At 38.4% G+C, this 17,922-nt stretch overlaps 1 protein-coding gene across 1 annotated transcript in view; it reads left to right on the top strand.

The window, feature by feature from the left end:
- Window positions 1–17,922, top strand: part of HSD17B4 (hydroxysteroid 17-beta dehydrogenase 4) — a 102,643-nt gene that overhangs the window by 13,847 nt on the left and 70,874 nt on the right. Inside the window, exons 3-4 of the mRNA XM_004008685.5 lie at window positions 5,377–5,484; window positions 16,171–16,230. Of these exons, the coding sequence (XP_004008734.3) occupies window positions 5,377–5,484; window positions 16,171–16,230 (168 nt within the window). The remainder of the gene's footprint in view (window positions 1–5,376; window positions 5,485–16,170; window positions 16,231–17,922) is intronic.

Here is a 17,922-nt window from a genome sequence, read left to right as displayed (position 1 = left end):
TGTTGCCTCAGCTGGTTTAGCAGTCCTGATATCAGGAGACCCAAAACATGTTTCTTGCTCTAGTCTTTGAGGCCAGTAGTCACGGCTGAAGTACAGCATAAGAGAACGGGAAAACCAACTTCTGAGAGCCAAGCCCTGTACACAGATAGGATTGCTAAAGACAAATCCAGATTTCTCAATCTGGTTTATGTAACAGTATGTCAAAAAACAATGTACGTAATGCTATCAAATAATATTAATGCTCTGCTGTTTCTCTTTCAACATTTCAATAAAAGAATTTATAATTTGTAACATATGATAAAAAATTAAAATCTTTTATAAATAAGTGACATGTACATGGGGCTTCCCTGGTGGCTCAGAATTTACCTGCTATGCAGAAGACACAGGAGACCAGGGTTTGATGCCTGGGTTGGGAAGATCCCCTGCAGGAGGGCATGACAGCCCACTCCAGTATTCTTGCCTGGAGACTCCCATGGACAGAGGAGCCTGGTGGGCTGCAGTCCATTGGGTTCAGTAGAGTCGGACGTGACTGAAGTGACGAGCATGCATGCATGCAACATGTACACATCTGCACGAAAAATAGGCACCTCAAATGAAATGCTATTTAAGCAGACAAAACAGGAAACAGAAATATGAATGACAAGCCTATGAAAATAGTGTGACTTCACTAGTGCTAAAATAGTGGGCTACAATTTATAATCATTTAATTGTTATACGGAAGAGAATGATAATGTCTAGGAGGATATGGGGAAACAGCCATTCTCACAAACCTGGTTCTGTTTTCAGGCTTTGTTAGCTGATAACTCAGTACTTTGTGTTTAGGTATCCATTTTCCTATTTATAGGGTACTTTTATAGGCTCCAAGTGTGTTTATAATTTTCTGGATCCTTATGTCCCTACTCTAGTTGTTAGTGTATAGTAAGTAGGTGTTTAATAAAAACTCAGAGTAGATTTTTAATTAAAAAAAACTTACATAGTCTTTAATAGACTATCCAAGTCATTGATTTATTTAAAATGATGGAAATAGGCAAAAAATTTTACATCTTAAAAAAACAAAACAAAAAACTCTTCAGAGCTATAAGCTGGATTTTATATGGAGGATTTACAAATATACCACTTCCGAGGGTATTTTGATGGTTTTAGCTGAAAAGACTCTAACTATCATAATCTTACCAATAGGTAGTAAAAACACTGTGTATTTTGAAGCTGTTTGAGTGTGGCTGATTTATTGTTTCTTCTGTATTCTCTCCAAGCAAACATGACTTATTTTTTAAAGTGGAAATAATTAGGATAAAAGAAACTTGTTCACAACTTTAGAGGAGGAGAGTGGTATTGTGGTGGGTCCAGGTTCTTGTATGAATTTTGCTATTTCATACAGCCTTGGAGCCTGAACAAGTTACCTAACTTTTCCTAAACTCTTTCTTCTTCTGTAAAAATAGGAGCAACTGTTCCTGCCAAATTCCTAGAAAACTGTATGGAGCTCAAATGCAGCAATGTACAAAGTTGTGTCTTTAACAGTAGGTGGTAGGGATATTTTAAATTTTTGTTATAATTGGAATATTCAGTCAGTTCAGTTCAGTCGCTCAGTTGTGTCCAACTCTTTGCGACCCCATGAATTGCAGCACGCCAGGCCTCCTTGTCCATCACCAACTCCCAGAGTTTACTCAAACTCATGTCTATTGAGTCAGTGATGTCATCCACCATCTCATCCTCTGTCGTCCCCTTCTCCTCCAGATGTATCTTTAACAGTAAGCGGTAGGAATATTTTCAAATATTGTTATAATTGGAATATTCAGTTCAGTTCAGTTCAGTATCTCAGTCGTGTCCGACTCTGCGACCCCATGAATCGCAGCACGCCAGGCCTCCCTGTCCATCACCGACTCCCAGAGTTTACTCAAACTCAAGTCCATTGAGTCACTGATGCTATCCAGCCATCTCATCCTCTGTCATCCCCTTCTCCTCCTATCCCAATCCCTTCCAGCATCAGAGTCTTTTCCAATGAGTCAACTCTTTGCATGAGGTGGCCAAAGTATTGGAGTTTCAGCTTTAGCATCAATCCTTCCAATGAACACCCAGGACTGATCTCCTTTAGGATGGACTGGTTGGATCTCCATGCAGTTCAAGGGACTCTCAAGAGTCTTCTCCAACACCACAGTTCAAAAGCATCAATTCTTCAGCGCTCAGCTTTCTTCACAGTCCAACTCTCACATCCATACATGACCACTGGAAAAACCATAGGCTTGACTAGACGGACCTTTGTTGGCAAGGTAATGTCTCTGCTTTTTAATATGCTATCTAGGCTGGCCATAACTTTTCTTCCGAGGAGTAAGCGTCTTTTAATTTCATGGCTGCAGTCACCATCTGCAGGGATTTTGGAGCACATAAAAATAAAGTCTGACACTGTTTCCACTGTTTCCCCACCTATTTCCCATGAAGTGATGGGACCAGATGCCATGATCTTCGTTTTCTGATTGTTGAGCTTTAAGCCAACTTTTTCACTGGAATATTAGTCATGTATATATAAGTGATAACAGGGTCACATAGTATAAGTACATTTCTCTCTGTTTACAAACAATCTTTTAATGTTGCTGCTGACTAAGCCCTTCAGTGTGTAATCAGTGCTTTCCTAGTTAAGGCTGTAATCCCTGTGAATTAGCTTTGGTAGGGTAACTGAGTAGGGTCAGTGTTAAATTTGTCCTCTCTGAAGTGCATACTTGTTTTGCTAAATCTACTTTGATACTGTTTCACTGCATTGATCATTGATCTCAGTAATTATTTATTCAGGCTTTAATGTTTACCTTTGATTGCACTTGGAATAGTTTGCACTTGGGGATAGTGTTTCATTTCACAATTGAACATTTCTTTCTTTACTTCAATATTGTTTTCGTCAATTTGCTTTTGAACTTTTCCTTGCTTGGGTAAAAAGGGTCTTAGAAGACTTTTAGTTACATATTTCAAAATCTTGATTTTTTAAATTGTTTATTTCCTGTTATTTAAGTAACTGTACTCAAATAATGAATAGTTAATAGGAATTTAGTCTTGAGAATCTTAAAATTTTAATAAAATTCTCTGAGGGATAATGTAAGCCTTTCCCCCATTATTTTTTGTCTTTGTAGGTTTTTTTATTTGCAATAAGACTGATAAGACTATATGGTTAGAAAAAATATACCTCAGTCCACATTTTGAAAAACTAATTTCCTTTAAACACAAAAACACATTTGAATAGTTTTTCTCTGAGTCATCCCTTTATCTCCTTTTACTGCACTACCCCAGTTGCAACCCTCACCCAATTCCCCCCCTAAGAGAGTTATACTTCAAAAGAAGAAAAGATTTTTGTGCACTTTTTTCCAGGTATGATAATCATCAATTTGATCATATTAAGAGAGTTTAAATTTTAGCCTATATCTCTATGCCATTATTAATTAGTAATTTTTAAATTATTATATTCCTCATGGTTTATGCAATAACCCTACAAAAATGATCACTTTGCAATGCAAGTTAATTCTTTGTCCCCAGTATTTGTCTTAAGATGTTTGGCATTGACCTATTGTGGCTCAGATGGTAGGGAATCTGCCTGCAGTGCAGGAGACCCAGGTTCTATCCCTGGGTCAGGAAGAAGCCCTGGAGAAGGGAATGGGAACCCACTCCAGTATTCTTGGCTGGAGAATTCCATGGACAGAGGAGCCTGGTGGGCTACAGTCCATGGAGTCGCAAAGAGTTGGACACGACTGAGTGACTGACACATTATTTATCTTTTCATTTGTTTTTGCATGTTATTTTGTAAATTCAACTTTGGATGATTGTGTAAATTACTTTTGTTATCATATTATTTAGTTATGTTGCCTTTATATACTTATGATACAATTAATGCATTAGTATAGTTACCACATACTTAACTTTCAGTACATTATAAACTCTTTGAGGATAGGCACCATTCTTATACATCTGTAGATTTCCTTGCAAATAGTAAATGTTCAGTTAATGTTTGTGTCTGTATATACAGGAATATGTAAAAATGTAATGAAAGTCACTCAGTTGTGTCCAACTCTTCGTGACTCCATGGACTGTAGCTGGCTAGATTCCTCTGTCCAAGAAATTTTCCAGGCAAGGATACTGGAGTGGGTAGCCATTCCCTTCTCCAGGGGATCTTTCCAACCCAGGGATCAAAACTATTCTCCTGCATTGTAGGCAGATTCTGTACCTTCTGAGCTACTAGGGAAACATATAAATTACATATATGGTATAAATTAGTGACTGAACACATGTTAGTTGTGTGTGTAGTTTTTGACCTTTTTCAATCAATAGTTTTATTTCTTTTTTGGTAGACTGTGACACATTATGTTTTATAAAAATTCACCAGTGTGAATTTAATATGCTTGTTCTTTATCACCATTGCTGTAAATGGCTTTCTTGACATGGAGAATATATGTCACATTATGTATTTAACCTTTCTTTTCTTTTTTTCAGTCGTGATAAGAACTCTTAATATGAGATCTACCCTTTTAAGAAATTTTTAAGTGTACAATAGAGTATTATTAACTACAGGCATTATGTTGTACAGCAGATAAGATCTTTAGAACATTTTCATTTTGCATTATCGAAATTTTATGCCCACTGATTAGCAACTCCCCATTTTCTCCTCCTGCTAATCTCTGCAACCACTGTTCTCTCTGATTCTGTGAGTTTGACCATTTTAGATACAATCATGCAGTATTGGCCTTCTGTGACTGGGTTGCCTTGTTATCTTCAAAGTTTATCCATGTTGTTACATATTGAAAAATTTCCTTCTCTGTTTTTAGAGGCTAAATAATAGTACATTGTATGTATGTGCCACTTCTTCTTTATCCATTTTGTCTGTCAATTGATATTTAGATTGCTTGCACATCTTGGCTATCGTGAATAATGCTGCGTTGAACACTGGAGTTCTATTATCTCTTCAGGTCCTGATTTCAATTCTTTTGAATAAATACCTGGAAGTAGGATTGCTGGATCATATGGCAGTTCTATTTTTAGTTTTTTTTTTAAAGGATGTCCATACTGTTTTCCTCTGTGTTTACTCTTAAAAGCGATCTTTTTTTCTTTTCCTAAAAATAGGTTGAATCAGTCTTTTGCTTTCCAAAAGAGAAGCATTGAACAGTTAAAAATTTCATGGCGTGAACCTGTGTTTAAATATTTTCACTGCCTCATATCTATATTTAAAAACAAAGAGACATGTTTTGAAAGTACATATATCATGGTGTCTTCAGTAGGATGAAAATACAGTAGGAGGGAATTAGGAAGATGACTGAAAACATTTGCTAATAATATAATTTCATTCCACCTCGTGTTATTTAATGTCTAGAACTGAATTCTTATTTGTTTATTTTTGCATTGCAGTGAATGACCTAGGAGGGGACTTCACAGGAGTTGGCAAAGGCTCCTTAGCTGCTGATAAGGTTGTTGAAGAAATAAGAAGGAAAGGTGGAAAAGCAGTGGCTAACTATGGTACGGTATTTAAGAGAATTATACTGTTTCTTTTATTTTTCCTCAACTGATGCTATTTCTCATGTTAACAAATCACTGAGCAAATATCTCAGCATTCCAGTGTAATTATGAAATTAGATTTTATCTAAGTTCTGCCAAAGATGTTTAGCAACAGATTTTATATGTGAAATTTTTTTGATGTAGATTATTTCATAAGTCTAAATTTTATTCATTTGTTTACTTAGTGTTTTTAGTAGTGAGCATGTGATATAACCAGTACATTATTGTAAATGTGGATATGAATATGCTCTTGTGACTGCAGTGGGTCTTAGTTGGAGCTTGTGGGATCTCGTTTCCTGACTAGGGATTGAACCTGGGCCTTCTGCATTGGGAGCTCAGAGTCTTAGCCACTGGAAGTCCTTACTCTTGTTCTTAAAAGCTAAAATATCTCTTATATTTCTGTAGAATTACATTAAATTCTTAAAGAAATTTCTTTTATATTTCTTAAAGTAATATAGTGTAAGAAGTGAAATGCCCCAATTCTGTACCCAGCTTTCATATTCCATTCTGCATAGGAAATCATTGCTATATGTAACTTTCTTATTTTTATAAAAACTTAAGAGTCAAAAGTAGGCATTAAGAATAAATAAAAAATCATGAAAAACAGCAAATACAGCTTTTATGTTTGATACATTGATTCTAATAGTATTTATTTTGTTTTGTTTTAAATTAATTAATTTATTTTAATTGCAGGCTAATTTCTTTAAAATATTGTAGTGGTTTTTGCCATACATTGACATGGAATCAACCATGGGTGTACACGTGTTCCCCATCCTGAACCCCTCTCCTACCTCACTCCCCTTCCCATCCCTCAGGGTCATCCCAGTGCACCAGCCCTGTGCACCATCCCAGTGCACCATGCATCGAACCTGAACTGGCAATCTGTTTCACATATGATAATATACATGTTTCAATGCTATTCTCTCAAATCATCCCACTCTCGCCTTTTCCCACAGAGTCCAAAAGACTTTATTATACATCTGTGTCTCTTTTGCTGTCTCGCATATAGGGTCATTGTTACCATCTTTCTAAATTCCATATATATGTGTTAGTATACTGTATTGGTGTTTTTCTTTCTGACTTACTTCACTCTGTATAATAGGCTCCAGTTCCATCCACCTCACTAGAACTGATTCAAATGCATTCTTTTTAATAGTTGAGTAATACTCCATTGTGTATATGTACAATATACATTGTATATACATTTCTTATCCATTCGTCTGCTGATGGACATCTAGGTTGCTTCCATGTCCTCGCTATTGTAAACAGTGCTGTGATGAACACTGGGGTACACGTGTCTCTTTCAGTTCTGGTCTCCTCAGTGTGAATGCCCATCAGTGGGATTGCTGGGTCATATGGCAGTTCTATTTCCAGTTTTGTAAAGAATTTCCACACTGTTCTCCATAGTGGCTGTACTAGTTTGCATTCCCGCCAACAGTGTAAGAGGGTTCCCTTTTCTCCACACTCTCTCCAGCATTTATTGTCTGTAGACTTTTTAACAGTAGCCATTTTGACTGGTGTGAGATGGTACCTCATTGTGGTTTTGATTTGCATTTCTCTGATAATGAGTGATGTTGAGCATTTTTCATATGTTTGTTAGCCATCTATATGTCTTCTTTGGAGAAATATCTGTTTAGTTCTTTGGCCCATTTTTTGATTGGGTTGTTTGTTTTTCTGGTATTGAGCTGCATGAGCTTCTTGTATATTTTTTAGATTAATTCTTTGTCCGTTGGTTCGTTTGCTATTATTTTCTCCCATTGCTTATAGTTTCCTGCATTGTGCAAAAGCTTTTAAGTTTAATTAGTTCCCATTTGTTTATTTTTGCTTTTATTTCCAGTATTCTGGGAGGTGGGTCATAGAGGACCCTGCTGTGATTTATGGCAGAGAGTGTTTTGCCTATGTTTTCATCTAGGAGTTTTATAGTTTCTGGTCTTACATTTAAATCTTTAATCCATTTTGAGTTTATTTTTGTGTATGGTGTTAGGAAGTGTTCTAGTTTCATTCTTTTACAAGTGGTTGACTAGTTTTCCCAGCACCGCTTGTTAAAGAGATTGTCTTTTCTCCATTGTATATTTTTGCCTCCTTTGACAAAGATAAAGTGTCCATAGGTGTGTGGATTTATCCCTGGGCTTTCTATTTTGTTCCATTGAGCTATATTTCTGTCTTTGTGGCAGTACCATACTGTCTTGATGACTGTAGCTTTGTAGTATAGTCTGAAGTTAGGCAGGTTGATTCCACCAATTCCATTCTTCTTTCTCAAGATTGCTTTGGCTATTCAAGGATTTTTGTATTTCCATACAAATTGTGAAATTATTTGTTCTAGTTCTCTGAAAAATACCATTGGTAGTTTGATAGGGATTGCATTGAATCTATAGATTGCTTTGGGTAGTATGCTCATTTTCACTATATTGATTCTTCAGATCCATGAACTTGGTGTATTTCTCCATCTATTAGTGTCCTCTTTGATTTCTTTCACCAGTGTTTTATGGTTTTCTATATATAGGTCTTTTGTTTCTTTAGGTAGATATATTCCTAAGTATTTTATTCTTTTCGTTGCAATGGTGAATGAAATTGTTTCCTTAATTTTCTTTCTGTTTTCTCATTGTTAGTGTATAGGAATGCAAGGGATTTCTGTGTATTAATTTTATATCCTGAAACCTTACTATATTCACTGATTAGCTCTAGTAATTTTCTGGTGGAGTCTTTAAAGTTTTCTATGTAGAGGATCATGTCATCTGCAAACAGTGAGAGTTTTACTTCTTTTCCAATCTGGATTCCTTTTATTTCTTTTTCTTCTCAGATTGCTGTGGCTAAAACTTCCAAAACTATGTTGAATAGTAGTGGTGAGAGTGGGCACCCTTGTCTTGTTCCTGACTTTAGGGGAAATGCTTTCAATTTTTCAACATTGAGGATAATGTTTGCTCTGGGTTTATCATATATGGCTCTTATTATGTTGAGGCATGTTTCTTCTAATCCTGCTTTATCATAAATGGATGTTGAATTTTGTGAAAAGCTTTCTCTGCATCTATTGAGATAATCATATGGTTTTTATCTTTCAGTTTTTTAATGTGGTGTATCACATTGATTGATTTGCAGATATTAGAGAATCCTTGCATCCCTGGGATAAAGCCCACTTGGTCATGGTGTATGATCTTTTTAATATGTTGTTGGATTCCGTTTGCTAGAATTTTGTTAAGGATTTTTGCATCTATCTTCATCAGTGATATTGGCCTGTAGTTTTCTTTGTTTGTGGCATCTTTGTCTGGTTTTGGTATTAGGGTGATGGTGGCCTCATAGAATGAGTTTGGAAGTTTACCTTCCTCTGCAGTTTTCTGGAAGACTTTGAGTAGGATAGGTGTTAGCTCTTCTCTAAATTTTTGTTAGAAATCAGCTGTGAAGCCGTCTAGTCCTGAGCTTTTGTTTGCTGGAAGATTTCTGATTACAGTTTTGATTTCCATGCTTGTGATGTATCTGTTAAGATTTTCTATTTCTTCCTGGTTCAGTTTTAGAAAGTTATAGTTTTCTAAGAATTTGTCCATTTCTTCCAAGTTGTCCATTTTATTGGCATATAATTGCTGATAGTAGTCTCTTATGATCCTTTGTATTTCTGTGTTGTCTGTTGTGATTTCTCCATTTTCATTTCTAATTTTGTTGATTTTAATTCCTCTTCCTTTTTTTCTTGATGAGTCTGGCTAATGGTTTGTCTATTTTATTTATCTTCTCAAAGAACCAGCTGTTAGCTTTGTTGATTTTTGCTATGGTTATGTTTCCTTTTCATTTATTTCTTCCCTAAGTTTTATGATTTCTTTCCTTCTACTAGCCCTGGGGTTCTTCATTTTTTCCTTTCCTAGTTGCTTTAGGCGTAGAGTTAGGTTATTTATTTGATTTTTCTCTTGTTTCTTGAGATAAGCTTGTATTGTTATGAACCTTCCCTTTAGCACTGCTTTTACTGAGTCCCATAGGTTTTGGGTTGTTGTGTTTTCATTTTCATTCATTTCTATGCATATTTTGATTTCTTCTGTGATTTGTTGGTTATTCAGAATTGTGTTGTTTAGCCTCCATATGTTGGTATTTTTAATAGTTTTTTTTTCCTGTAGTTGACAGCTAATCTTAATGCATTGCGATCAGAAAAGATGCTTGGAATGATTTCAATTTTTTTGAATTTACCAGTGCTCAATTTATGTGATCTATCCTGGAGAATGTTCTGTGTGCACTTGAGAAAAAGGTGAAATTCGTTGTTTTGGGGTGAAATGTCCTATAGATGTCAATTAGGTCTAACTGGTCCATTGTATCATTTAAAGTTTGTGTTTCCTTTCTAATTTTCTGTTTAGTTGATCTATCCATAGGTGTGAGTGGGGTATTAAAGTCTCCCACTATTATTGTGTTACTGTTAATTTCCCCTTTCATACTTGTTAGCATTTGCCTTACATATTGCGGTGCTCCTATGTTGGGTGCATATATATTTATAATTGTTATATCTTCTTCTTGGATTGGTGCTTTGATCATTATGTAGTGTCCTTCTTTGTCTCTTTTCACAGCTTTTATTTCAAAGTCTATTTTATCTGATATGAGTATTGCTACTCCTGCTTTCTTTTGGTCTCCATTTGCGTGAAATATCTTTTTTCAGCCCTTCCCTTTCAGTCTGTATGTGTCCCTTGTTTTGAGGTGGGTCTCTTGTAGGCAGCATATATAGGAGTCTTGTTTTTGTATCCATTCAGCCAGTGTTTGTCTTTTGGTTGGGGCATTCAACCCATTTACATTTAAGGTAATTATTGATAAGTATGATCCCGTTGCCATTTACTTTGTTGTTTTGGGTTTGAGTTTATACATTTTTTCTGTGTTTCCTGTCGAGAGAAGATCCTTTAGCATTTGTTGGAGAGCTGGTTTGGTGTTGCTGAATTCTCTGAGCTTTCACTTGTCTGTAATGCTTTTGATTTCTCCTTCATATTTGAATGAGATCCTTGCTGGGTACAGTAATCTGGGTTGTAGGTTTTTCTCTTTCATCACTTTAAGTATGTCCTGCCATTCCCTTCTTGCCTGAAGAGTTTCTATGGAAAGATCAGCTGTTATTCTTATGGGAATCCCCTTGTGTGTTATTTGTTGTTTTTCCCTTGCTGCTTTTAATATTTGTTCTTTGTGTTTGATCTTTGTTAATTTGATTAACAAATTGTCTTGTTTTTTTTTTTTTTGCCTTGGGTTTATCCTGTTTGAGACTCTCCAAGTTTCTTGGACTTGGATGGCTATTTCATTCCCCATTTTCGGGAAGTTTTCAACTATTACCTCCTCAAGTATTTTCTCATGGCTTTTCTTTTTGTCTTCTTCTGGGACTCCTGTGACTCAAATGTTGGGGCATTTGACATTGTCCTAGAGGTCTCTGAGGTTGTCCTCGTTTCTTTTAATGCTTTTTTCTTTTTTCCTCTCTGCTTCATTTATTTCCACCATTCTATCTTCCACCTCACTTATCCTATCCTCTGCCTCAGTTATTCTACTGTTGGTTCCCTCCAGAGTGGTTTTGATCTGTTATTGCATTATACATTATTGATTGACTCTTTTTTTATTTCTCCTAGGTCCTTGTTAAACATATTTTGCATCTTCTTGATCCTTGTCTCCAGACTATTCATCTGTAACTCCATTTGGTTTTCAAGATTTTGGATCATTTTTACTATCATTACTCTGAATTCTTTTTCAGGTAGACTCTGTCTCCTCCTCTTTTGTTTGGTTTGGTGGACATTTGTCATGTTCCTTTGCCTGCTGAGTGTTTCTGTGCCTTTTCATCTTGTTTAGATTGCTGTGTTTGGAGTGGCCTTTCTATATGCTGGAAGTTTGTGGTTCCTCTTTATTGTGAAGGTTCCTCTCTGTGGGTGGGGTTGGACGAGTAGGTTGTCTGGGTTTCCTGGTTAGGGAAGCTTCTTTTGGTGTTCTGGTGGGTGGAGCTGGATCTCCTCTCTGGAGTGCAATGAAGTGTCCAGTAGTGAGTTTTGAGGTGTCTGTGGGTTTGGTGTGACTTTGGGCAGCCTGTATATTAAAGCTCAGGGCTATGTTCCTGTGTTGCTGGAGAATCAGCATTGTGTCTTGGTCTGGAACTTGGCTCTTGGGTGGGGCTTGGTTTCAGTGCAGGTGTGGAGGCTTTTGGATGAGCTCTTATTGATTAATGTTCCCTGGAGTCAGGAGTTTTCTGGTGTTCTCAGGTTTTGGACTTATGCCTCCTGCCTCTGGTTTTCAGTCTTATTCTTACAGTAGTCTCAAGACTTCTCCATCCATACAGTTCCGATGATAAAACATCTAAGTTAATGGAGAAAAGATTCTCCACAGCAAGGGACACCCAGAGAGGTTCTCAAAGTTACATGGAGAAGAGAAGAGGGAGGAGGCTGATAGAGGTGACCAGGAGGAGAAGAGGGGGAATCAAAAAGGGAGAGAGCAGTCTAGGCAGTAATCAAATCCCTGTGTGCTCTCCACAGCTTGGAACACCCAGAAAGGTTCATGGAGTTCCATAGAGAAGAGAAGAGGGAGGAAGGAGATAGAGGTGACCAGAAGAAGAGGACGGGGAGTCAAAAGGAGAGAGACAGATCTAGCCAGTAATCAGTTCCCTAAGTGTTCTCCACAGCCCAGAATACCCAAAGAGATTCACAGAGTTGGGTAGAGAAGAGAAGGGGGCAGTGAGGAGACAGAGGTGACCTGGGGGAGAAAAAGGAGAGTCAAAGGGGGAGAGGGCAATCAAGCTGGTAATCACACTCCTAAGTAAAAATGCAGAGAAGGCAATGGCAACCCACTCCAGTACTCTTGCCTGGAAAACCCCATGGGCAGAGGAGCCTGGTAGGCTGCAATGGGATCGCTAAGAGTCAGACATGACTAAGCGACTTCAGTTTCACTTTTCACTTTCATGCATTGGAGAAGGAAATGGCACCCCACTCCAGAGTTCTTGCCTGGAGAATCCTAGGGATGGAGGAGCCTGGTGGGCTGCCATCTATGGGGTTGCACAGAGTCGGACATGACTGAAGCAACTTAGCAGCAGCAGCAGCAAGTAAAAATGGGTACTGAAGATTGGATTCTTAAAGGTACAAAATTGATAACAAATAACAAAAAGCAAAGATTAAAAATCTAGAGTAGAAGTTAGACTCTCAAAAATACAATATTAAAAAAACAAAATCACAAAAATTATAAAAAATATATATGAAATTTGCTTTAAAAAAGGGTCTTTTTTTGAAAGGTAATGGGTTATAAAAATTAAAATTAAATGAGTAATAAAGGGCTTAAAAAATTTAAAAACTTAAAAAATGATAATAGTAAAATATATCTAGGAATTTCTCTGGAGCTGTTGCGGGCAGTGTGGGGTCAGTTCAGTTTCAGATAGTTCCTTGTTCAAGCTTATACTTCTCAAGGTCTATAGGCCCCTTCCAATGTAGTCCGTGCTAACGACATGGTTTTAATCTGTTGCACCTGTTCCAAAGCAGTTCCCTCTGTTTATTTTGGCTTCTTCTGTTTTGCAGGTCTCTTCAGTGTCTAATTTCCGCCCTGACCTATTTAGGCTCACTTTTTCAGTTGTGCTGTGGGGAGGGAGGAACAATGCAAATAAATATCACTGGCGTGTGTGGGGCGTGCTCGCAGTGTCTGGGCCACACTGGGTTTGCCCCCGCTCACGGCGTGTGTGCTTTCCCGGTCTACACTGCTCAGGCTCCAGGTTTCTCTGCAGGGGAACTGTCTAAAGCAGGCCCTGGGTTGTGTGCATTTCCCAGGTCTAAGCCACTCAGGTTCAGGTTCTCGGGTACTCCACAAAGGCACACTTGGTGGGCCTGCGTTTTGTGCCCTTCCCAGGTCCGAGTAGCTCAGGTGACCAGGTGCTTGGTGAGTGCACTCTCCCCAGGTGTGTGGTGTGTCTTATCACCTCCCCGTCCCAGCCTCTTGGTTTCCTGGGTGTGCAGCGGGAGCACCGTCTGAGGTGTGCTCTGTGTCTCCTCTGGGGAGCTGATCTCTGGCTGCGACCCTCCTGGCAGATGTCAACCATCCAGGATCCCAGGAAGACTTGGTTAACAACTGGGAGCCTGGTCGCAGTTTGGTAGAGGATGCTCTGGCTGTCACCCACCTGCCTCTCTGCCTCCAGCCAGCAATGGGCGTTCCGCAGCGGGCTATCTATCCTCTGGTATTCGCTCAGTCCTTTGTTCGGTGAGTGGGCTGGTAGTGCCTTAGGTTAGAGCTTTTTGGAAAAATTCTCTCTCTCTCTCTCTCTCTCTTTTTTCCTCCCTCTCTGGCTATCCCACAGTTTGGGTTGCTGTTTCATGTTAGCTTCCTCAGATTGTCCTCAGGGCATTCAGGCCTGGTCCTTACCCTAAGCAATGCAGCCTGTGCCTCCCTGTTCAGCCCCCGCTTGCTGGTGGCAGATGTGAGCGTCTGGGCTACTTCTCCACTGGGAGTTGTGGTTAGACACGTAATCTGTGGGGTTTATTTATTTATTTATTTTCCCTCCTGGTTATGTTGCCCTCTGAGATTCCAGAACTCCCCACGGACCCACCGGTGAGAGGGTTTCCTGGTGTTTGTAAACTTCTCCTTTTTCACGACTCCCTCCCTGGGATGGGTCTCCATCCCTAACTCTTTTGTCTCTCTTTTTATCTTTTATATTTTGTCCCACCTCCTTTTGAAGACAATGGCTGCCTTTCTGGGTGCCTGGTGTCCTCTGCCAGCATTCAGAAGTTGTTTTGTGGAATTTGCTCAGTGTTAAAATGATCTTTCAATGAATTTGTGGGGGAGAAAGTGGTCTCCCTGTCCTATTCCTTTGCCATCTTAGGACCACCTGATTCTAATAGTATTTGTATTCTTCTTGAATAGATGTACTTTTAAAAAGCTAGTGTTTAGTGATTTTTCTGCAAATTAGATTGTTTTTGTGGGCCAGGGAGAAAAGTAAATTGCCTGTGTCTTTATTTTGAAATTTTAGATAGGATACGATTTGTTTTTCATGCTCAAGGGAATAATGAGACAGATATTTTAGTATCTTATTTCTGCTTTGAGAGTCTAGAAAAGTGTTTTCACCTTTAGAAAAAAATTCTGGGATTTTAGAACCTAATTTTTAAAGATAAAAATTTCAGACTCTTCTCTCCACCCCTCAGTTTTGATATACAAAGTATATTAGTCAGGATTCAGTCAGGAATACAGAAGCCCCTCTTGGTTTTCCCAGAGTGAAGGGTTTTATACAGAGAGTTAGAGACTTACCATTGGAAGGTCTGGGCTGGTGCACGTCAGTGAGACTGGAGGAGACCATCTCAGCCTGTGGCAGGTGGTTCTCGAGCCTGCCTGCATGTGCTGCCAGTGTCACGCTGCAGCCTCCTCATGAAACTGCCTGCCCCTGCAGTCTCCTACTTTTCTACCTTTTAAGTGAGTATCTCTTTTTGGAAGATCTAACTCAGGACTGTATGGGCCTCGGAGAAGGGCCCTGGCTCCTCCTGTGACTGCAGAGAAAGTAGAAAGAAACACTGGTGATGTTGAGTTGACAGCTGACCATTTGAAACACAGCTCTGGTGATATCAGCCCTTCTCCTGGGCCGATTAGCAGAAAATAACAAGGCCATAATATTTCATTGAGCTTTGCTTTTTGTGGTTAGTATTATATTATAAAAATGGGCTTCCTTGGTGGCTCAGTGGTAAAGAATCTACCTGCAGTGTATGAGACGTGGGTTTGATACCTGCATCGGGAAGATCCCCTGGAGGAGGAAATGGCAGCCCAATCAGTATTCTTGCCTGGGAAATCCCATGGACAGAGGAGCCTGGTGGGCTCCATGGGGTCTTAAGAGTTGGACGCAACTTAGCAACTAAGCAACAACAACATTATAAAAACAGTAGGTTTGTTTTCCAAATGTAGTCATATAGACTTGATCATGCTTTTTCAAATTAAATACATTCCTCTTTCCCTCCCTCTCAAATTCTCATTTGCATCCTTAAGGAGAAGTCCTATGTGACAACTTAAAATTCAATAGAAATGAACTAATAATCAATTTGTCATCCTAGCCACATTTCAAGTGCCCAGTAGCCACATGTGGTTCATGGCTACTGTATTAGACAGTGCAGAAATAGGGACATTTTCAAGGCAATGGCACCCCACTCCAGTACTCTTGCCTGGAAAATCCCATGGGCGGAGGAGCCTGGTAGGCTGCAGTCCATGGAATTGCAAAGAGTCAGACAGGACTGAGCGACTTCAGTTTCACTTTTCACTTTCATGCATTGGAGAAGGAAATGGCAGCCCACTCCAGTGTTCTTGCCTGGAGAATCCCAGGGACGGGGAAGCCTGGTGGGCTGCCGTCTATGGGGTCGCACAGAGTTGGACACGACTGAAGTGACTTAGCAGCAGCAGCAGCAGCAGCATTTTCATAAGACAAAGTTCTATTAGACAGTGCTGTCTTTGATATTATTTGTCAAATGCTTGTTATTTACCCAGTTCCTTTTTTTTTTGGTAGGCTAAAGAATTGTCTTAGGGACTAAATTTCTTTTGTAACGTAGATCATCTATATTGTAGTTTGTTACGTGCCTACAATATAAATGTATTTTTCCTGGAAATGAATTCTATTGAATGAATTGTATCTGTCATGTACTCTGATCCACAGAATTTAGAAGCCATTTGTGAAGATTATTACTGAAGTTTTGTCCTAATTTCTCTTTCCTTCAGATTCAGTGGAAGAAGGAGAGAAGATTGTGAAGACAGCACTGGATGCTTTTGGAAGAATAGGTGATGTTTCTTTACATTTATGGTACTCACAGAGCAGCTTCTACCTTTCTAATGAATTATTTTTATTTTACTTTTGTTTGCTAAAAACTCTTTCTTGGTAATCAAATTTTTAGATTCGTTTTAAAATTTAATTTTTTAACATACCCTAATCTTATTCCACAAAGGGTTTGAGGTGACAGTTTGTATGCATGTATGTGTTGAATTGGTTGTTTGTTTTTTGTATTTTAAGGGCCTTTAGAAAAACTTAAAAGCATTCTCTAAGTTTCTTTTTATAGTAATTTTATCATATCCCCGATATATAAAAATACATATATAGTATACAGTAATTTACATGATTATATAATTATTTAATAACTATTAAAGATATTATAATAATTTAATCATACCTCCAATATTGGGGGTATGATTATATATGTATATCAGAAAGAAAGAAAGAAAGAACAAAAGAGAAGTCGCTCAGTTGTGTCCAACTCTTTGTGACCCCATGGACTATAGCCTACCAGGCTCCTCCATCCATGGGATTTTCCAGGCATGTATATCAGCTGCTAAGTCACTTCAGTCGTGTCCGACTCTGTGCGACTCCATAGACGGCAGCCCACCAGGCTCCTCTGTCCCTGGGATTCTCCAGGCGAGAACAATGGAGTGGGTTGCCATTTCCTTCTCCAATTCATGAAAGTGAAAAGTGAAAGTGAAGTTGCTTAGTCGTGTCTGACTCTTAACGACCCCATGGATTGCAGCCCACCAGGCTCCTCTGTCCATGGGATTTTCCAGGCAAGAGTACTGGAGTGGGTTGCCATTTCCTTCTCCATGTATATCAGAGGTATGATTAAATTATTATAATGCTTATTTAATAGTTACTAAGTAATTATAGGGGCTTCCCTGGTGGCTCAGATGGTAAAGCATCTGCCTGCAATATGGGAGACCTGGAATCGATCCCTAGGTTGGGAAGATCCCCTGGAGAAGGAAATGGCAACCCACTCCAGTACTCTTGCCTGGAGTGATTCTGTATCTTGCAAATTAAGATGAATTATATAAAAGTTCATTTTTAAGAAGTATTTCAATGTATTGTTTAATCTTCCTAATTTAATCCCATACATTGTAAAAGCTTATTGAATTACTGGAGGAACCACCCAACATGTTTCTAGTCTGAAAAATGTTCATTTTTATAGTTTGAATGTGTTCACCTTCCCTTTTTTTTTGGTCTACCATGTATATTTTTTTAGCTATGTTTGGTTGAGTTTGTGGGAGACATGTTCACATATTGTCTGACACAGGGATAGAAGCCCTAAAGGTTTGAAGTCATAAAATGAAGATAGCCACAAGATGGTGGTTGAACCTTAAAAAACAATCCCTTTCTTTTTATAGTGAGGATGCAATTGTGTATCCATATAGGCTGTCAGTTTCTAATTCTAATGGTTTCACTTTTGACTTCATTGGCAAGGAAAATCTTTTTAAACTTTTAACTTTTCCTGTGAATTTTGAAGTTGCTTGAGGGATGGCTTATGATTACTGCTGAGTTCTATGAACTTAAGTTATGTGACTGCTAATTCTGTAAATAAGTTCATAGAATCTTGGCAGAAAGTAGAGATGGAAAAATCTAAAAAATGTTTAGATATGTAGGTTTGAAAGGAAAGCACTAATGTAATGTGATTCTTATGCTTTTGTGAATCAGATTTTTTTTGCTATAGGTAT

Source organism: Ovis aries, chromosome 5 (genome assembly GCF_016772045.2).
Source record: "Ovis aries strain OAR_USU_Benz2616 breed Rambouillet chromosome 5, ARS-UI_Ramb_v3.0, whole genome shotgun sequence".
Taxonomy (NCBI): domain Eukaryota; kingdom Metazoa; phylum Chordata; class Mammalia; order Artiodactyla; family Bovidae; genus Ovis; species Ovis aries.
This window is presented reverse-complemented; position numbering and strand designations above follow the sequence as displayed.